Below are 22957 nucleotides of genomic sequence, written 5' to 3' on the forward strand. Positions count from 1 at the left end.
GAATGTTAAGACAAGTGTAAGTAAGTGCGCTATTGTTTACACCATGTCCAGACCAGATCTCAATAAGTTTCTGCAAACGCGCTGCAGTGCGTTTTTGGCACGTCTGTGATGCGCTTTTGACACTTTCCAATGCATGTTTTTAGCTTAAAATGGGCTTTCAGGTGCACACCAGTGCGCCATGTGTTTACAAGCGTTTTGATGCATTTCAGACCAGAGAACGTAGTGCAGGCAGCATTTTTACTCCCCGCACCTGAACAGACTGTACTTGTGTGAACAGAGCCCAGAAATATCGTAGGAATACATTGAGATGCATTTCAGATGCAGACAAAATTAAATATTCTGGTCTGGACATGGTGTAAAAAATCCTCTCTTAACGTATAGAATGCTCATAACTAAGCCACCAGATCTTCCACTGCTTCCCTTCAAACTCCAGTCCTCCCACTGTGGTGAACCTACAAATCCCATCATGCTTCTGACTCCAAAAGTCATGCCTGTGGATGTCAGAATCTCGCAATGCCTAATGGGATTTGTAGTTGGAGGGCTAGAGTTTGCCTATACCTGTGCCCTGACCCACCCCCCACCCCCCCAGGATGGAATCAGACATGTTGGGACCACGTGGTGATAAGGTAGTGCAATGCTTATGGAAAGAAGCAAGGTTGGATGGCCGGAGGTGATCAAAGCCACTGTAGGCGGGCAGCAAGGACAGATCAAAGTTCTACATGGCTCTTTACAAGGACAAGCAGCAGGAAGATGCCTTCGCGACCGATATGGTGAAAAATAGAGCTCAGGACACACGTGTGACACTTCACCCAGCAGGTAACATCAGCATTTACTCCCCAGTGGTAATCCCTCCCACTTCCACATCGGTGGGAATGGGGAATAAAGGCATCCAGCGACCTAAGCAATTGAGGTAGCTCTAGATGCTCGGCCCAAGCAATACTCAGACAAGTGAGTCTTCAGATACAGCGCAGGCTCTGAGTCTTGACTGAAGAAAAAGAAGAAGAGGAAAAAAAAATTGTTTACAAAAAAAACAAAAAAGGAGTATGTCTTAACACAGCAGAGCTGTAGAAAAGACGTCTATTGTCTCAGGACACTAGCAAAGAAGACATGCAGGTAGTTGGAGGGGTTCAAAATATAAATAGTTTGTTCTTGGGTGTAGAACTTTTAGCATTATGTTTCATGGTTAGATTAAGGGTTAGTTTAGGGGTCTATTTATAACTCTTCCACCCAGGCATACACTGGACAAATGCTGTTCGCTTGGCATTCCCTCCACTAGATGGAGCCAAAAGCAATGAAAATTGCTATGCTCCTTGACTCCATCTAGAGGTGGGAATGTCGTGCAAATCGCTTTTACTCAGCGTATGGCTGGACGGAAGCGCTCTAAGTAGACCCTCTTAGAGTATTAGTTAAGATTTATGCTGTGGGTGTGTATGGGGTGTTTACATGTAATGGGTAGCCTAAGGATCAAGCTAAGGTAAGGGGTCAAGGCAATACTTTTGTTTTTGCACTTATTTTTAGCAATTAAACCCCCATGATGAGAATTTCGGTCTAAAACAAACTATTACAAAACCTAAAACTCCATCCACAAGTTTCATATTACCTGTTCACTTGCTGTGCTACAATGGGGATGATAGGAATAACAGTGTTGCAGTGGCATTTGCACAAAGGACACAAATACTCTCCATTTCCCAGATCATAGATCAGATCCATATGAAGTCTCTGACGGTTATTTGCCTGCATGGCTTCAAAGAACCTAGGGACACCAAAGAATAACATTAGGAAAAAAACAGTGCCAGTATGGTGTAAAGACTACTTACTATATCTTAGAAGCAAACATCAGTATTTGAGTAAACAGAAAAGTTACCTACAGACTTCCATCTGCAGGAGCTTGAGTAATATGTATTTTTCCAGTTCTAGGATGGAGAGGGGTTACAACCGCTGTCAGTTTTTTAACTGCTGTCTGTGCCCTTGCTAGGAAGCTTTACCCTCTCTATTTACACTGGTGACAATAAAATCCAAAATTTTGAGTTCTATAAAGAACAGAAATACGGTGGAAAATTTTCCAATGGGGACACTTATACCAGTAACAGCTGTCTAAGGGAATTTTCCTCACTTTGTAGAGATTGTCTCTCACTTCCTGTTGTTTACAATACAAGATGTGAGAGGATATTTCATTTTTTTAAATCATTTTGGATAAAGCAGTGCCTATGTCCTATTTATTATTATTAGGGATGCGCCGATATATAGGCCAGAAATGGCACTTTTGGCAAAATGCTGGAAGTGCCATTTTCTGGCCGATATAGCGGTGCATCCCTAATAATAGCTGTGAGCGGCCGGCGTCTCTCCTCCCCGCACCGCTCAGCCTCCTGTCACAGATCGGGAGATCGGTGTGTGGGCGGAGACAGCTTGTCAGATTGAGCTCTCCTACCCGCTCTGCTCGCTCAGCCTGGATGGAGAGCGAGTACAAGCAGTCAGTGATCGCTGAGTGTTTGTAAATAATTGAGGACATAGTATGTTTACTATATCCTCAATTATGAATGAATGAAAGTGATCTACATCGTCTCCTGTTCATTCATAATTGTGGTTATAGTAAACACACTCTGTCCTCATGTTATGAATGAACAGGAACACTCTGTATAGAGGATTCCTGTTCATTGATAACAGGGGCTGCAGAAAAAGAGACTGAGGACTCTATGTCTTCAATCTCTTTTTCTATTTTAAAAGGGAAATATCAGGGGTCTGTTTAGACCCCCAATATTTCCCTGAAGCCCCTAAATGTAAAGTATAAAATAAAATTATTTAATAAAAATGAATAAAAATATGAAAAAAATAAAGTTTATAAAAAGAATATATATATTTTTTAAAATTTGAAAAAGTTAGAAAAAAAACATTTTCCGTTTCAGCCTGACATTTTTTTCATTTCGGTTTCGTTTTTGAAATTTTCATTTCGGTGCACCTCTAGTTATTATTATTATTATTATACAGGATTTTTATAGAGCCAATAGTTTGCGCAGCACTTTACAATATAAGGAAGACATTACAATCACAATACAATTCAAGACAAGATGGTAAGGAGGGCCCTGCCCGTGAGGGCTTACAATCTTTTATCCAAAATGATAAAAAAGTTTAGGTTTTTGAAATACTTTAACAGCAGAACATGGGGTGAAGTGAAGTGAAAATTCTCAAAGAATACCTAATTATAAGCAAATAACATGAACAAAAACAGGACTGGGTGATTGAAGCACAACTTCACCCCATTCACTAAGCTAAGTAAAGTAAACATGTTCTACTGGAAAATTGACATCACTGTCTGTCTAAGACATCTGACACTGAAAACAATAGGCTAATATCTTATCTCAAAAGAAGAACTCCAGGCAGGAATATTTTTAACCCTTGCAGTGGGGCTACCCCCACTACCCCCGTGCTACAAGGGGTAACTGCTCGTTTTTGCCTAAAGAAAAGTTAGACACAACCGAACTTTGGAGCTGGCAGGGCTACCTCCAGCCTGTCCCTCCTCCACTGCAGAGATGGCATGTTCCTCGGATGTCCAACACACTGTAATGAACATGATGACTCGAGGATTCCTAGACTGCTGCAGAGGAGGGGAGAGATGCTCTAGGAACCAGTCCAACAGCCCGCCAGCTCTTGGACTGGTTCAGGCGGGTATAACTTTTCTTTTCTTTTTTTTACCCTAGGCAAAAATGAGCAGCTAACTCTTGCAGTGCGGGGGTAGCCCCCCTTGCAAGGCTTAATAACATTTCTGCCCCGAGTTCTTCTTTAAGTGTATGTAAACCCTAACAATGAACAACTCTTATTTGCTCCCTTTTTTCCTGCTTAATATAACATTGAAAGTGCTTCATAAGATTTGAGTGGGAAATAAAGGCAAAATTCTTTTAGCCCACAGCAATTAGGAATGCACACTTAACAAATGGGTGCATTTTTGCCAGAATCAACGTGTACTGTTCTTTACTTGCAGGGTGTTTAAAGATAGAAGACACAGGAAGGAAATGTGCATATATTGCAAAGATGTACCACCCCCATTGTTTTGTTGTTTTTGTTTAGCCTTTTTATAATTTTACCCTAACAAATACTTTAATCTGTTAGGCAGAGTCATGATAGAAGCTAATTTACCCTGACTCAAATGGAATCTGCAAATTGCACTCATAAAATTAAAAAATTAAGTGTATATATATAGATCTATATAGATCTATATAGATCTATATATATATAAAATCACAGCTCTAATTTCATGTAAACTCTGCATTAAAAATTCATATATATTCATGCTCTCATTCTCTGCTTCTAAAGCTAATGAGACAAAAAAACTAAAAAAAAATGACAGGGGCTTTAGCCATTGCCTACACTATTTAAAACAGTTTTGCCTTTAGAAATAATTTAAAGAACTCCCCAAATTGGTAGCCAAAACCCTGATATCAACACTGAGATCTTGACACCGATTAGATAAATTATAGAATTTTTTGTCATTTGATTTCCTCAAAGCATCTATCATAATAGGCCCACTAGGGTAACCACATCTTGCCAATCACTTACTTTTGCCAGCAGGTCACATGCATTACATGACCACAACTTCCTGTAAAGGTTCCAGCAGACAACTCAAGACTTGTAAAAAGTGGATCAAATGTTTCTTTAAAAGAAGAACAAAGAAACAATCAAATGAGCTGTATCAAATAAATATGTTAATGTCAATTACACACACAGTGGAATAAAAGGACAGGTAGTCAGTGGCATTTTCGCAACATACAGAAGTGGACAAATTTGTTGGGACCCTTCCATGAAAGAAAAGGAACCCCTAATTTCCTCCTAAATAATTTGAAACTGACCAAAGTAATTGGCATCCGCCATTGTTTATTCCATGTTTATTAAAAGGACTTTGTATTTGATTTTTAATTCAGCCAAATAATTTAAATATTAAAACAAGTAAAAATGTAATGGAGAAAAATGATGGCACCCTTAATTTATTATTTTGTTGGACAACCTTTAGCCCTCTCATTCACACCTTAGCATTTTGCTGTGTGTTTGCTAAACGGCAACAATGCTGAACATGAAGAATCACATTATTTTCAATGGTGCCTGTTTACACCTGAGCGTTGTGTCACTTGTAGCTGGAAGGTTGAAAAAGTGTATGAGCTTTTTATCATGCATTTTTGACCCAACAGACTTCAATAGGAGCACCCAAAAAATGCCTCAACAATGCACATTTGTGTGTGATTTTGTGGCTGACAATGGTTTCTCCCTCTTAGTAAGTGGCATTCCATTGGCTAAAAACAAATGCTAAATCCTAAAAAGTCCTGAAAAATGTGCTTAAAAAAAAGGGGCAAAACAATGTTCACGCTCATGTGTAATTGGGGGAAAACAAGGGAGCTGTCAATGAGACCTTTGCACCTGCCACCAGGTATTTTTGCCCACACTTCTTGGGAAAACTGCTCCACCTGCCTCAGGTTTGAAGGTTGCCTTCTCCAGACTGCACTTTTCAGCTCTTTCCATAGAAGTTTGATAGGATTCAGATCAGGGTTTATAGAAGGCAACTTCAGAACACACCAATGTTTTGTTCTTAGCCATTCTTGGGTGCTTCTAGCTGTTTGTTTTGGGTCATTAAACTGTTGGGGGTCCCATAACCTGCAACTAGAACAGAGCAGTCTTGAAGTTTCATTGTGCCCAACATAGACCCCGTGCCAGATGCAGCAAAGCAGCCCCAAGACATATCTGAGCCTCCTTCATGTTTCACAGGAGGTATGGTGTTCTTTTCTTTGAAAGTTTTTTGTTTTCATCAGAAGGGACTCGCCAAAAAGCTCCAGTTTTTTTCATCTGTCCAAAGGACATTCCTCCAGAAGATTTCTTACTGGTTAATATGCATTTTAGTAAATCCCAGTCTGACTTTTTTTTTTTATAGCTTTCTTTAAATAGTGGAGTCCCCCTGAGTCTTCTTCCTTCCTTTGAGCCCACTTAAAAAAGTGACAGAGAGTATGAACAGACACTGTCACAATGTCTGAGGAGTGCAGGAATGAAGAATTGTTTCAATGAGTTGTAGCCAACAAATTTGTCAACATCTTATCTCTATACTTTTACAGTATATTTAGGTAAAAAGTGCAGATAAAATAGTATTCTGAACATGTTTAATTTCAGTTACTTTTTTGTGTTTAACTCTGCTGGGATCTCTTCCTGGGCAGCATGCTACACAGCATGCTACACATAAGGTTTCAGACCGGTGATCTCTCTTCAGTGGTCCGGTGCATGCCTATTAAATCAGAGCTAGAGCTCTCCAATCAGCAGGGGGCATGTGCATTTTTGATTGGAGAGTGCTAGTTCTAACTTGCAGGGGGCACATCAGAACTCTGCACATAGGCCGCTGCTCTCATACAGAGCACATTCCTTCTCTGCAGCATGCTGCCTAGATAAAAAATGTTGTGCTGCCATGGCAGCCACTATTCAGTGTTGCAGATCTACAGCTGTTAGGGTCTTCCAATTGTTAAAAGGACCATAACCCTGCTGGTGGCCATCCAGCAAATACATACCACCAGAGTGGATGACTGCTGTTCCTCGGTTCTGGCATAAGGTGGTAGATTTCTGTACACAGGCAGTTAATACCATTGTGGATTTGTCCAGTCTGACTTCTTGTTCCTCTTGGCACAGGATGCAAGTCAACGCTTCTTTTTCTGGTATAGATGGGCCACGATTAGGACCTAGGGCAATCTTAGAGCCTTCAGCTGTCAGTGAGCTAAAACAGAATACATAGCCATTATAGGTTTCCAGTTGCTGGATCCATAGTACCCAGCCAAAGCTAGTTTACTAAATGAAGAAATTCAGGTAAATACGAAAAACCTTTCTCTAGTTATATATTCATTAGGGCATTAAAAGTATTGGAAATACAGTTAGCAGAAATACTACTTTTATATTAGCCTCCTGTGGTCTTCAGCACAGCAGCACTGTGACTGGGAGGCTCACCAGTAAGTAACAGCTCTTTTGCTTTGTACAGTGCTATAAGTCTAGCATTGTGAACATTCGTACGAGGCTAGCAGAGGGATAACTTCATCAGTGAACTGCTGCTTCTACACTGTGTATTCAAATGTTTGAAAAAGGAGCGGTAACTTTATTAGTCAGTCTTCTTTCCATCATTGCCTATGAAATGGGTGCCATTACTGTGCTTCAGGGTAGAAAAGGTACTATGCAGCTCTAAGCAAGGCATATAACTGAAATTCAGAGTGATGTGAGCCAACTTCTGTCTCTGGCAACAATATCATAAATTCACTAGATCACAGATCAGGTGAAAAAAAACAGGTGAAGTCTTTGTTTGATGTAGTACCCTGGTACTGTCTAAGGAATGGCTAAACATAGAATTTTTAGTGACATTAGACAAATATTCACTTTGATAATACACGAATAGCTTACAACTCTTCAGTTGGAGTGGAGGTGCCTGGCACTTCCTGAGTGGTGTCATATAGCAGCTTGTTTGTTTCGATAAAGTTTTTTTGCAGAGCAGTCATCTGGTCCATGATCTTCTTCCGGTGTAGTCTTGCTGCCTCTGCTTTGCGTTTCCTCTTTTCCTTCTCTTGTGGGCTCTGTATCTTCCAGAACAGAAAATGGAGATATTGTGGACACAGCAGTGTAGGTGCATAATAATACGATCTTTTATTAATGCTGTATCTGTAAAAAATAAGTCAAGGCAACTGGATTTGCTGTATTTTTTTTTTACAGCAAGTTCAGTTGCCTTGACTTATTTTTTTACAGATATACCATGACCTCAGGGGCGTAACTAGAAATCAGAGGGCCCCATTGCAAAATTATCTATGGGGCCCCTACGATTTCTAGTTACACCCCTTGCAGAGCACCCCTGAGATCCCACACAGCCCACCTGAGGGTGACCCTGCAGAGCCCACCACAGACTCTCTATGATGGGCTCTGCCGGGTCTCAGGTGGGCTGGGCACACTCCTTACCTGTCCACCTCCTCTTCCTCCACGGTCGCTGATGGGCCCCGTCTCCTCCTCCGTCACCGGGGCCCGCCTCCTCCTCTGCTGCCGACCCGGGCCCCTCCTCCTCCTCCACCTGCCGCCGGTGGCTCTCACTGACTCAGCAGCGGCCGTGGAGAGGAACGTACCGCTGCACAGATCACGGTCAGTCATCTGAACAGAGGCGCGTTCCTCTTCACAGCCGCCAGTGACAGCCAGCAGCATGAGATGCCATAGCGACCCAGGCAGCCTGCACAGCACCAGGGATGTCCTGGCCGGGCCCCCCCTGTGCCCCGGGCCCCATAGCGGCCGCCTGGGTTGCTATGGTGATTGTTACGCCACTGCATGACCTGTATATGAATGAGAACCTTCACAGATTTATTAATGCTGGTTTCACTCAGCAATTATCATAGCTACTTGCTGCAACTTACAATAAGGTTTCATGAAGAAAATGCAAACTCTAATCATATGTCCACCTGATGCTATTTAGGGGAACTCCTGGCTCAGAACCACTGACAGTCGACTGTTTTTACTCTGCTCTCGGGCAGCTTTAGGCCTACCAGTGCTAGGGTTTCTTCAGGGCAACCTTGGGCAATGATTTTTTTGTAAAAAAGAATTCTGAGCCAGGCTCTGTCTGCACATCCCAGTCTGCTTTAAAATTCACAAGGTTTCTGAAGGTAGTCCAGGTCTTGCCAAGAAAGCAGAACAGCTATGCAAGCCGTAGCCTCAAAGCTAATCATTGGTTTTCTAAAAAAAAGGCTCATCAACAACAGAATTGCTTGTGAATAGGTTTTCTATTTTCTGCTTGAAAATATTTTCAGTGTTTCAAAACCATAATGCTCGTTAATGGATTACATAAAACACTTGTAAGAGCAGAGTATGGATATGCATTGTTTTGGAAAGCTTATAAAGGACATCTTTCATTGTGCTGCAAACAATATGCTGCAAAGGTAGTGAGTTGTCAAAACTACAACTGCCCTTGAAGGTTTTAGGGTGTTTTTCTTTTTTTGTGGCGGATCGCTGTTAACTTTCACCTTCTACGCCATTAAATCCTTCTCTTTCTATATAAATTACTGTCTTAGAATCTTTATGGTAATATCTACAAAAAATGCAAGTGAACTAAGCCTTAAAGCACCCTTGAAGAGAGCAATATGGGAGCTGTTAATTATTTTTTAAGGATGAAGGGTTCCAGGACTTTGTTCATCTTTATTTTACTAAGTGAATAAGTAACATGCATGCATGAGGCTGGGAATATAGACTTTGCTGGCTTTATGCTTATTAAAGTGACTTTATTTGTGAAACCAGAATCAGGATGCCATGCCAAGGGAAGTAAAAGTTAAGACACACAGTAATCACGGCATGCTTGCTTTGTAAATATTACCTCATCCAGTTTAACCATGTCAGAAGATGATGAAGCAATTGCCGTTTGTCCTGACTTCTCATACAGCCGTTTCACAGTTTCCAGCATCTAGAATGAGTAGTATTATCTTAAAGCAGTCATGAACAATAGACATTGCTGAGTATAGGTCTCAGTTTGGGAATATTATTGCGAAAATGACAAGTTCCTTTATTCTAAGTGAGTAAAGTGAAGGACACATAGCAAACATAAGAATTTTAGGGCTCTACACGAGAGCCAAATGATACAAGTAAACAAATGTAATTATGCCAGTGTTCCAATATGCCAGGTGTTGCTCACCTAAAATCTAAGATGGAATTCTTCCATAAGTGAAAAAATCCTAGAGCAATTCAGACTGCACTTTGGTGGTAGGTTTTATCATATTATGGTTAATTTACTCCTATGATTCTCTGGAAACTGGTAGAGGATCTGGTTCCCAACACAGTGGGGAGAGAGCTTTTTGGAAAATGATAGCATTACCAATGCTACAACAGTTTTTATCACCTGATCAGTCTTCACCTTTCCATAAGTATACTGACATGAGCTGTGGTTGAGGGTTGCAATCTGCTAAGGTACCCTTGGTTAGAATATGTTTAATTCAATGCAACCCACAGCATGGCTGGACTAGTCTACACAATATGACAGTTTGGACAGTTCCCAGGTTGGTTTACTCATTTTTTCTGTTTTGCCTACTATTAGATAAAATATTTTTGCCCTTATTATGCAAGGTGGGTATAAGAGTAAAAACCGATTTGGGCATTTCCTCTTTTGTTTCCCGTTTACCACTTTTCTTTTAGTTGTTAGAAGCTTATAAATAAGCACATTTAAAAAAAATATATTTTTCATTGGCTCCTACTTTCTACCTTCTCAAGTTTTAGAAAAAGGTTAAAAAACAAAGTATTTCTGGCAACCAAAGATTTTTGCTGGAATTTCTCGGCTACAAGAAGGTCTATTACCTGCAAAACCCAGCAAACCATGTCTTTCTGAACCTCCAATTGTGTTACCGTTTTCAGCTTGTCAAGAAGGGACACAACACTTGAAGCACTTGGATCTGAGCTGCCAATTCCTGCACAGACAAATGACACATTCCAGAACATGAGAAACAATTTGAAGTGTGCAGAAACCCGGATACCCACTTCTTCAATTAAAATGAACCTGTGAGAAATACTGTAGCTGCCATGTGCAGGATGCAGGGCTGTCATCCTAACACAAGCTTCACTGCCTAATGAGTCAATGACCTGGAACAAGCATGCAGGAGGAATATTTAGACTTCACTAGCTACATACTTATTCTGTCAGTGACTCAATAAGCAGTGAGACAAAGATTAATATATATGCATATCTTTCTAAAATTTCCTTTCTAAAACCATCTTCTCCAATACAGCACTTACACAATGTGAAATGTTCTCTTTGAAAGCACATATGAAGCAGACAAATGCCCAGTGGGTATTTTGAATAGTTTTATCAATGTGTAAAATAAGGAATGTTTGAATATGTTAGAAGAGAACCAACCATAGTGCAGAATAATCTAGAATCTGAATATTCAGTCCTTAAGTATTATAAATGTGCATGCTTACTTATGAAATATACATATACTGTATGTGTGCCCCCTTTTTTAACATTACTTAAGTGAAGTTTTACTCTTGTTTAGAAGTCATCTGAAGGTTGATAACTGCTGCACTGTTAATTGTCACCACACCAACAGTTTCCTAGTTTATTAGTAAGTAAAGTTAGGCCATTTACAAAACAACAATTGTCAGCTTTAAGGAGGCCACTTACCCCTTCTCAAGCTGAAGTCTCAGACTCTAACAAAGTCAGTATAGATAAAAAGGGGGCAGATCCAAATCTTCACATAAGAAAGCTTGTGCATTATAAAACATATAATATTCAGATTCATGCATAAACCCAGTGAAGACTGGCTTGCATTAAATACAAAATAAGACATTTTCAAGTAGATGGCAATAGGAAAATGATTCAGCTACCACAGAAGACTAACAGAGAGAGGCAAAGTGCGGAGAAGACTTACTTGTTGCCTTGTAATAGAAATCAAATGTTACTTCTTCCTCTGCAGCCTTCTGAAGATGCCGCTTCTCTTCCATAAGTCCAAGAGCTATAATATGCAGAACCTGTATAGACACCGTAACAAAATCATATAACTCACTTTGGAGGAATTTCCACACGTAATGCCACAGGAAATCACCTAAATTCTTGTAGCCAAAGATGTGTTGTGCTCGGATTATGGAATACTAGAGACATAAGTCAGCAAGCTTTGGATAATTAGTTGTAGTGTTTAGTTTGTCTATCCTCTGATCAGGAATGTTGATAAGTACATATACTATATTACCAAAAGTATCGGGACACCCCTCTAAATCATTGGATTCAGGTGTTCCATGAAATTCCTTGCTACTAAACAGTCAACTGTTAGTGGTATTATAACAAAGTGGAAGCAACTGGTAACCAACAGCAACTCAGCGACGAAGTGGTAGGCCACGTAAAATGACAGAGCGGGGTCAGCGCATGCTGAAGCGCACAGTGCACAGAAGTCGCCAACTGTCTGCAGAGTCAATAGCTACAGACCTCCAAACTTCGTGTGGCCTTCAGATTGACACAACAACAGTGCGTAGAGGGCTTCATGGAAAGGGTTTCCATTGCCGAGCAGCTGCATCCAAGCCTTACATTACCAAGCGAAATGCAAAGCGTTGGACACAGTAGTGTAAAGCACGCCGCCACTGGACTCTAGAGAAGTGGAGATGTGTTCTCTGGAGTGACGAATCACACTTCTCTGTCTGGCAATCCGATGGACGTGTCTGGGTTTGGCGGTTGCCAGAATAGTACTTGCCTGACTGCATTGTGCCATGTGTAAAGTTTTGTGGAGGGGAAATTATGGTGTGGGGTTGTTTTTCAGGGGTTGGGGTTGGCCCCTTAGTTCCAATAAAGGGAACTCTTAAAGCATCAGCATACCAAGACATTTTGCACAATTTCATGCTCCCACCTTTGTGGGAACAGTTTGGGGATGGCCCCTTCCTGTTCCAACATGACTGTGCACCAGTGCACATAGCAAGGTCCATAAAGACATGGATGAGCAAGTTTGGGGTGGAGGAACGTGACTGGCCTGGCACAGAGCCCTGACCTCAACCCGATAGAACACCTTTGGGATGAATTAGAGAGGAGACTGGGCGCCCGGCCTTCTCATCCAACATCAGTACCTGACCTCAAAATTGTGCTTCTGGAAGAATGGTCAAACATTCCCATAGAGACACTCCTAAAACTTGTGGACGCCTTCCCAGAAGAGTTGAAGCTGTTATAGCTGCAAAGGGTGGGCCAACTCAATATTGAACCCTACGGACTAAGACTGGGATGCCATTAAAGGTCATGTGCGTGTAAAGGCAGGCGTCCCAATACTTTTGGTAATATAGTGTATATGTATAGAAAACACATCGGATTTTCTTGGGTTTAAGAAACAGCATTTCCTTGGATTCGTCATCACATTACACATATAATGATTTTCATTTTGCTGATAGTAATGGAGCTCTGTGTGCTTAGTAGCCCAACTCAGCCTTTCCCTGAAAAGATCACAGGCTTCCCAGGGCATTTCAAGGTATTTCCGCCGTATAGGTGATACACTCTATTCAGCATGTACTAGGTCTGTCCTGAGGTCTCCTCCCAGCTGGATGTGTCTTTGTTCCAATGGGAGCTTCCATGGAAACATCCTTATACCATATTTAACCTCCCTGGCGGTAAGATTCTTTTGATTTTTGTTAATTATTCAGCGCAATTTTTTTCCGGATTTTTTTCGTCATTTTATTTTTTTGTTTTTTCCGGTTCTTTTTTTCGAATTTCCCGCCGGTTCCACCCCCGTGCGACGCATACGCTCGCAAGGGACGGAACCCGGAAGACAGATGCTGGCGCCAGCCGGAGGATACCGCACGGCTCGAGGGACAAGGTAAGTAAATACTGTGGGATATTCCCGAGTGTAGCTCAGGGTATGGAGCAGTAACCCTGAGCTACACTCGGGAATACCGCCAAGGAGGTTAAACCACTTCAGCTGGTGGCTGTGAGCTTCAAATACCAATATTTAGAAATGTATATCTATATTAGTGAATGTCTCATCTAGTTGCACTGCACACGTAAGTCTACGGATCCTGAGCATTGTGTTTGCACTTTCGGTTTTTATCCACAATACGTGATCCATGGGCGAGGGCAGGATCAGCAGATGTCTATAAATGCATCTCAAAGCAGTTTGTACATTTAAAGCACAAAATCTAAAACTGCTATACGTTACAAGAAATTAATATTTCATTTAGAAACATAAAAATAATGATTACATGCAGTAATTAATAATGTATGCACAATTAATGGTTAATAAAAGAGTTCAGAAGAAGAATGTGTATGTACAATGAGACCACTATACCGTCTGTATCATGCCTTCAGTCCACATTGTTGGATCCTCTTCTGCTGCCCTCTGCAGGATGGTCCGAAGAATGTGCATCATGACGTCACAGCACAGGAGCTTGCTTACATTGTGGAAAGCTGGACTGAAGACTGGCGGAGGAGGTGGTGGTAATGCTGTACAGAGCATAAAGAAAATAGCTTACGGTACTGACTAACTGTATTATAGAGTTCTATGTATTATATTTCTGTATTTTAGTGCAGTTGCCTATGTGGATATCTCATTAGTACATCCTACCTTCAGAGCTATTTTCTTGTTTCCGTCTTTTCTTCTGCGTGTGCTCAGCCTGTATGAACAAAGATTGACACCTTTACTGCTAAAGTCAATGTAATAACAATGTAAAATGACAGCACTACATTGACTCATGATTCACTTTCACATAATTATGAGGTGGTATTTCAACACAGGACTTACAGATTTTCATGTCTGGGGGTAATAAGCAGGTTTCTAAGTAATAAGAATTACAACACTCGTATTTTTTGTTTATACACAAAGTACAAGAACATTAATTTTAAAATGAAATACAGAATTTAATTAGCATAGTTTACAGACCCAGAAAATAAATTTTCAGCAGTCAGTACTGCTATGAATACTAGTATCAGATTAAGGCCTTGTGCACACAGGACTAGTAGCTGTGGCTTGCAACAGAAATCCCCGGTGGGTCAGTACAGATGCTGTGCCAATTCAAGTGAATGACAGGCTCACAATGGCCGCATCTGTCTGCGGCTGTCCACTTGTACGGGCAGAGAGACAGCGTCTGTATGGACCCACCTGAGATTTCTGCCACAAGAATCTGCAGGTTCTTGTCACAGAAATCCTCAGTCACAGCTAATAGTCTTGTCTTGTGTGCATGAAACCTTAGTGTGCTGTGGTGCCTACTAATTTCTGGTATGTCAATAAAATAAAAAAAATATAATAAATGAAAGTAAATGGCTGATTTTTGTTTGCTTACCTTACTGCGCTGGGTCTTTGTGTAATGATAGAAGAAAACATTGAACTGGTCAAGGTACTCCTCTTTTAGTTCATAAACTCCATGACCTGATACTCCTGGCTTTCTAAATGTAAATAATGAGATAGACTCAGTGAATATTATTTTTTTACAAATTCAAAAGAAAGCCTCAGTGAGATTTTCATAGGGTTCCTGGTCTATGGAGCTTGGTATCTTCTCACATGCACCTATGGATCCCCTTCTTCTATCTTTTTTTAAAATTTCTTCTCAACTCTCTATTCAAAGGAATGGGTAGAAAAGATGTTTGCTGGGGCGAGGAGGAAACCTCTAACATGATCTGTTTAGGACAACCTTACGCAGGGAATATACCACAGGACATCGGAGACTCCAAATTAAGCTCTGCATTTCATACAAAAAAGTAAAATACAGTGTGCAGAGCGGGGGCACCTTGGGTTTCATAAACAAGTCCCTGGATCAGTGGCAGGGCATCCATTATTCTACATGTTATCCAATGAAAGTGCAGCCAAAAATGCTTTTTCTGGCAAAACCACCGGGTATGCGGAAGGTCACAGAAGGGGACTTTACCGTCTATTAATCGCAATTCAAAGACAAATTAATATTTTGAAATGTATTATATCCATATTGATTTAAACTGCATTTGATTACCAAGTGGTACATAAGCACAACATGCCAAGACTTTCACAATTTTAAGCTTTTGCACTTCCATACTTAGTATACGTAGTAATAAATATACGGATTAGTAGATTAGTCCCCAGAGGGATCTCTCCATGGATCAGTGCAATTCCTCTGTCTCTCAGTACTACTCTGCAGCACTACACTAGGGTTATGAGCTAGCTGAATCACTGAAAACAATGGACCCCCTTGTGTTGCTGATATCATCTTCTCTCACTAGCTGTGAGGAGAGAGACAGAGGAATTGCACTGATCCATGGAGTAATCCCTTTGGGGACTAGTCTACTATATAGATATAGATCTATCTATATCATAAATCAACAGTTATGGTTGCTCCAATATGTGTGTGTACATTTCGTAGATGTTAGATTCACGAAGAGATATACAACTTGTTTTATAACTTATCAATGACATATACCCTTATCAATGACATATACCGTGAGTGGCCAGATTATTATGACCACCCCATCAGTACTTCGTTGGGCCACGAGATAACTCCACGAGATGACTTTGTTGGGCCGCCTCGTGACTCCATGAGATGGTGAAAGGTGATGCGAGGAATCTGACACGGCACTGTTGCCCTTCTGTTGTCTTGTACCAGTCTTGCCACTCTCCGTTCTGCCCTCACATTGACTAGTCGCTGACGGCCACAATTCGCACGTTCAGACCCAGATTTTCGGCTGACAGTCCAGTCTTTAATCACTTTAACAACAGCTGCTCTTGAACATTTAACGAATTCTGCTGTTTTGCTGATACTCGCTCCATGGCACAGAGCGCCAACAATCATCCCACGTACAAGGGCTTTTAAATCGCGTTGTTTACCCATATCTTCAGAAGAAAATCACTTCTACTGTCGTGGTAAACAACCTGCTTCCCTATTTATAATGGTTTGGCCCTCTAGCAATTTCAGCGCGAAATTATAGCTAATTATAGCTAATTTGCCTACAAACGTCAGGTGGTCATAATAATCTGGCCACTCAGTGTAATTTACAATATGCATTGCTAATTATATTCCCTTCTACAGAATTTTTTTTTTATTCGCTTCATAATGGTGAGTGACTTACAGGTGTTACATTCACATATTTTACATCACAGATTAAAAACACATTGCATGCACATGCTGAAGTACAGATAATTCATCTAAGGCCCGGTTCACACCTGGGCGTCTTGTAGCGCGTTTGAACGCTCTGCAAAACGCTCAAACACCAAAATCCCATTATTTCCTATGGGTATGGTTCACACCTGGACGTATTACAGGCCGTATGAACGCGCTACAAAACTTCCTGCGCACAAAGAAGTACAGGAGCTTCTTTGGGGCGTTTTTGTCGCGTGTTTCTATTGGGATACAGCCAAGTAGCCCTCGGAAACGCGCGTTTTTTTAACCGCGAACCGCGGTAAAAACGCGTGTCACGAAACGTGCAACAAACTCGCATATTCGATACGCCTAGGTGTGAACCCAGCCTAAGGGCTGCTGTGGTTTCTGTAAATGATGCACATAAATCAGCAAAATGCATACTTTAAACAGAGTAATTCTCCTTGGAGCCAACAGCACCCTGTCAAATATAGCACCAGCTCTACAGTGGGGCAAATATCCATGCTGTATGAATGGGAGTATTTCTTATAACATTGGAAAATAAAGCTACAGTGTTACTAAATGGCTTAATTAACAATTGAATAAAGTCTGAGCAGCACTAAAACACTCACTTAAAATTGGCCACTTTGTTGATTAACGTATCCAGGCAAATGTCAGTATTTTCCTTAAAAGAAAAAAAACAGGAATTATGAAGATGACAATAAAAAACAATCTCACTAGTAAACAATAGAACAAAGTATTTGGACTTTTCACAGAAGAAACAGTACTTTTGTAATGTATGCCAATGTTACGTTACATGTTTTTCATTACTTTTATAACGAGGTTAAAGTAAACTTGTCATGAGATAACATGGTGGCTACCAATGTTGATCTCCTTCTGAAAATGAGTCAGAACTCCTGATATGAATACTTTTTAAAGCCCGTAACTCTGAAAGTACGGCAGTGAGAGCCTTTCATAGGGTGAGTATTACAAGCATACATATTTCTCTCATGGCACTTTATGTTACATTTAACTACAGAGTTGTTTTTTTATACAATTTTAGAATCTGTGGAGGTATTGAGGAATGTTCCCTCTACTTGTCTCAGTGACAGCAGTTCTAGCCTTCACCCACTCTACTGAAAAAAAAATCATTATTGGATGTTTTCTCTCCCTTCCTGTCTTGGTGATAGCTGGGACAGGATCTGATGATAAATCTCTCCAGCAGATTCACAAAAAGCAGTAAAAACCTAACAGGCATTCCCGAGCTCTGCAATGATCATAGCGATTGAAAAAGGCTGAGACAATCTAGTAAACTGCCAGTCAGAAGAGAAGGAATTATTTTTGTGGCAGGTTACTCTGTGTGAATATAACACTATTGGTCAAGCAATTGGCATATAAGCTTACAGTATCTGGCAAAGCCTTGGCAATGGCACTGTGAGCCATTGGTTCAATGCAGAGCAGGTGGATGATCTCTCTCATCATGCATTCTTCTTTTGTGATATCACTAATTCCTGGCACATATCGTTCACCTGAAAGGGGAATCAAAAATAGAGATTTACAAACAACTTTCATGCAGAATACTTGCTTCAATGTCCCCACTTCTGAATCTGGTTTATTACATTTATTAATGACATTCACCTAATAGGAACTGTTGAAAACTTTTATAGGCTTTCAATGGTCATTTAAACCCTTTCTGAATCTTTTACATAGGAAAGATAGCAGTGAAACGGGGGGCAAAAGCATTCCAATTAAATCTGAACATTGTTGTCTCTTACAAATCAAACATATTAGATAGAAATGATGCAGAAACACACAGCCAAATCATGAAATGTGTTCATCTAACCAGAATCTATTTTTTTGACACACCGCTTGCTATCAAACATAAAAACGTAAAAGGTACTGTAGGGAAACTGGAATTCATGTGACCCCTTACCTCTTCTGCCTACGATATACAACTCTTCACAGTGAACCCAGTTAAAATAAACTGAACATTAGGGGCCCATAAACTTCCTATTTTAAACATAGAGGTACTCTAGGGAAACTGGAATTCATGTGACCACCCTCACTTTTCTGCCTCTGATATACCACTCTTCACACTGAACCACAACAACATGAACTTAAAGGGTTAGGGCTTTTCCCCATAGTTCTCCTAATGGTAACGGGATGACACAAACTAGCGTCCTCCCGTCACCCTAAGCTCAGTATACCGCGAGTTACACGTGCTGCCCGGCTTCCTGATTGGTCGGGAAGCTGGCTAGGTCACGAGAAATCATGGAGCTGGCTTTAAGGCCAATCAGGAAGCCGGGCGCCATGTAATTACGCGGCGGCCGGCTTTCTGATTGGCCGGGAAGCTGGCTTCATGCTGCCTCGTCACCTCATGATGAGGGAGCATGGAGCTGGCTTCCCGGCCAATCAGGAAACCGGGCGATGCGTCATTACACGGCGCCTGGCCAGAAAGCCGGCCACCTAGTGACGAGAAGCATGGGGACGGCTTCCCGTCTAATCGGGAAGCCGGGTGGCGAGTCTTCACACACTGCCCGGCTTCACATCTAATCAGGAAGCCAGGGGTCGAGTCATTACACACCGCCTGGCTTCCTGAATGGGACTTCCGGTACTCGGTGTTGGCAAGTACTGAACAAAAAATATCGGTACTAACACTCGATACTGAAATACCGGTATCGGTGCATCCCTAGTTGTCACCTAAGGACAGGAAGTATGTTACTGGCAGAAACAATAGGTAATAATAAATGTAAAAAAGAAACGAAGGTAGCCACCAAATCTAAGGACTTATCCAAGGACTTATCAGGCTGCAATACATTATTTTTTAAACTTAGAGCCACTTTAATTATATAAAACCACATATCAATGCATTTATACCAACCAATGATACAGATCAGTACATGCAGCATCTCCTCAATAAGTGTGTTCCATTGTCTTGACAAGTCCTAAAATATACAATAATTAAACAAATAAACAGTAGGTGATTTACTTCTGCAGGCAGACACACAGGCAGACAGACAGATATCTCACAGAAATAATTAAAAATGATTTGCCATTGGTTAATAAAGGTGGCTGCACTATGCTCTTTTACATTAATAAAAGAAAGCATAGAGTATTTTTAGTGAGCACACATTGAAAGTTACTATAGAAGTGTTTACCTTACAGCAATTTTTCTATAAATCTAAAATATAAACACATAATATATTACATTGTCATCTTAGGTAATGCCAAATAAACCAGCCCATAGCACAAATGTAAAAAAGACCACAATTTTAAAATATACAGTATTATGATAACCGTATGCACTTAATATGTGCAGCCATTGTTACCAATGCAGTATGACCATTCAGTCATTGTTACCCAATACTTTTGACATTATACCTACACACCTAACACATACAATACATACTGAACATAGAACACAGGCAAACATAAACATTTACTTAAACACGTATTACTCATAGACACATGCTCAATAGGTGTGGGGCCATATCCCAGAAGTCTGGGGCCTGTCTATGGTCCATGGACTATCACTTGTTCAGCAATTTCCTAATAGGTCAACCTCATGTGAGTAAAGCTGTCGTATAAGTTCAAGAACCATACCATGTCTTTGGTGGGCATCGAAATGTTTGAGAGGGCTTCTGCAAGCTCATATTTTTCAAGTACCATTAACAGGAAGTTGTTTGGATCCATGTATGAAGCACCAATCTACACAGATCAGATTAATCATTATAAATACATAAGAAAAGATTTCCGATCGCAGTGAAATTCTGCTATATAAAATACAATTGTAGTAAATCGTTTTCCCATTAACATAATCTTATTCAATAATGGAATGCTCTGACGGGCAAACTTTCCCTATAGAAAGTATCACATGGCTTTAGTGTTGGTTTCAAAGTTGTCACTGAACACAGGAAAATGACTGCTGTGGACACCATCTGAAAGAATTCTACAAAATGCACTGTCAATGTCAATGCCATTTCTGCATAGCCAATACAAGGATGTTTTAGAGTCTTGCACTGGCTCAGGTATCTGAACATGTAGAGCAGGTATGAGGCAGGCACAACTTAAAGTGACATTAAACCCTCAGATTTTTTAACATAAACCAATCCTGTAATGTGCGCCTTACTGTAATCCATGGTTGTTTCCCTTCTCTTTGCTGCTCTTCCTTTTAAATCTGTATCTGTTCTCATGCTGGGCAGAACTTCTGTTTTGCAGCAGACTGCCTTGTCTCAGGAATGGATACACGGTATCTGTGTCTACGTTTTTATAGGCTTGTAACCTGAGCCAGCACTACAGGAAGAGGCACTCAGCTGCAAAGGGAAGTTCTCCCCCAGCATGAGAAGACATGAGGATTTAAAAGGAAGAGCAGCAAAGAGAATTGAAACTACCATGGATTACAGTAAGGCGCACATTACAGTATTGGTTTATGTTAAAAAATCTGTGGGTTTAATGTCACTTTAACTGACTGGGGTCATGTGGTACCATACTATTGTAGACCTGTTTGGAGCAGGACTTGGCTTCAACATACTATACTTGCAAATTGTGCAAAGAAGCTTTTGCCCTGGTTGATCCAAAAGGAAGTATATAAACTTTATAATGCTATTCCATATATTCACAGCCCTTAAACCCTCAAACTTTTCTCAAGGGTGAATAAGTTCGGTTAGGTTCTTCTTATACCTCTGATTCATACAGCTGCCTTTCTTTACCCTTTTGGTAAATTGTTACTAAACTGAATCGCATACTTTAAATAAGGTTTTACTGATGCTATGTTCAGTGGTCTCTCCCCTTGACTGACACCTATTTATATCTTTGGATTTTGGATACTGATTTTTTACTACAAATTCCCATCATACAGACGAGTACAATAGTTCTCGCATCAAATATTGACAAGTTTTCCATACCTGCAACATGATAATGTCTTTATCATACATTTCCTCCCTGCATTTGACATCCTGGTAGTAGTAAACCTACATTTAAAAAGAAACATATTTCAATTCAACAGAGAATAGGCACATCATAATATATTTAAAAATGAATTTCATCCAAGGGGACAATTTAAAAAAATAAACATATGCATTTTATGAAACAGCTTTTATTACTCACTGTGACATAATCAACAAGCATGTACAATTATTGCACAGGAACAGTTCCTATTGAGGTAGATATGCCCCCAGAACTACATCTTCCAAGAGCCCTTTCCCTACATACAGTGTGTAGGCAGGCTCTAGGTTGTCAAGGCAGAAAGAAATTAAACTATACATTTGGAATGGGAAAGAGATGGGTGGGGATTAGCGGGAGCTCTGTAGCTCTGAAGGCACAGCTGACATGGCTGCTTGCTATTTCATAACATAAAAGGCATGTTGTTGTCAGCCAAGCAAGACATTATAAGAAGGAAAAAGCCAAGATGCATACACTGGAGAGATGTACTAAACATGTTTTTCTTTCTTGTGCCCTGCCATACATGTTTAATAATATGCACGCTAAATTACTTATTTACAGATACAGCAAAATGACAGAGGACATGGCAAAGTTTTCAGGAGCAAGACTATTGTTAATTGTTATCCTCTACCTGACTAATAATGGTGAGGCCATTTCTCCTCCACATTTCAGCAGCCACTTGCCCGACTAACACCAGACACCGCAAAGGACTCTCAACGAGAAGTTCTACCTGGAAGTCTTTCTAATCGGTAATGAAAAATACGTCAGGAGATGTTAAGGTACATAACCCAGTAAACACGTAAGCAAACAAGATTGTTCAACACATTTTTTACTTTTGGAGTTTTTCTAGCCTTCTCCTGCTTCAGTAAAAAACAAAACCAAAAAAATAACAAACCTCTTGAATATAGAAAACATTAAACAGTTTGCACATAGACAAACTCAGAACGTCAACATCTGATATGGACAAGCAAAGTTCACAACTACTCACAAGGGGAATATGCTCATGCAGCTTTGTGATGACACCAGTTCTACTCATCTGTGAATGCAAGCCTAAAATAAAAAATTTAAAAACCCAAATTAGTTTTAATATTTGATAAATAACGGTGGATTTGATAAGCTCTACTAATACCAAATACCAATGTGTAAAAGCCAGTAAAGTGGCACAGATTGTTTTTTTTCGGGTTGTTTGACTCAGTTCTCTGAAGAAAGCAAAAGTGGAGGTGAAAGAATAGGTCTGCAAATAAGTGTGGGTGTGCCCTCCTCTGTTTTCTATGCATAAGTGAAAAGTAGGAATTTGTACCCACAACATGCACTTAACGCGGAGTTCCCTCCATTAATCTTTGTTGAACAAGTACATGGTGTTTACCGCCCCCTTTCTTTTCCATATGTTTTTTTTTTTTTTGTACAAAAATTAGCAAGCATCAACTGCATCTTATATTTATGTAAATGGTTGTAGCACCGTGCACTGTAACAATATTTGTGAAATGCAAGGG

The 22957-nt window shown here is 40.4% G+C and overlaps 1 protein-coding gene across 1 annotated transcript in view; it reads right to left on the reverse strand.

Moving 5' to 3' along the window:
• The window catches only part of UBR1 (ubiquitin protein ligase E3 component n-recognin 1), a 100919-nt gene that overhangs the window by 31859 nt on the left and 46103 nt on the right, over positions 1-22957 (reverse strand). Inside the window, 17 exon segments of the mRNA XM_018564891.1 lie at positions 1601-1753; positions 4552-4645; positions 6534-6725; positions 7397-7583; positions 9347-9433; positions 10318-10427; positions 11387-11486; positions 13772-13926; positions 14048-14096; positions 14763-14865; positions 17156-17208; positions 17928-18052; positions 19405-19468; positions 20127-20231; positions 21428-21493; positions 22096-22206; positions 22453-22514. Coding sequence (XP_018420393.1) covers positions 1601-1753; positions 4552-4645; positions 6534-6725; positions 7397-7583; positions 9347-9433; positions 10318-10427; positions 11387-11486; positions 13772-13926; positions 14048-14096; positions 14763-14865; positions 17156-17208; positions 17928-18052; positions 19405-19468; positions 20127-20231; positions 21428-21493; positions 22096-22206; positions 22453-22514 — 1816 coding nt within the window.

Source organism: Nanorana parkeri, unplaced genomic scaffold (assembly GCF_000935625.1).
Source record: "Nanorana parkeri isolate BGI_ZX_2015 unplaced genomic scaffold, ASM93562v1 scaffold791, whole genome shotgun sequence".
Lineage (NCBI taxonomy): Eukaryota > Metazoa > Chordata > Amphibia > Anura > Dicroglossidae > Nanorana > Nanorana parkeri.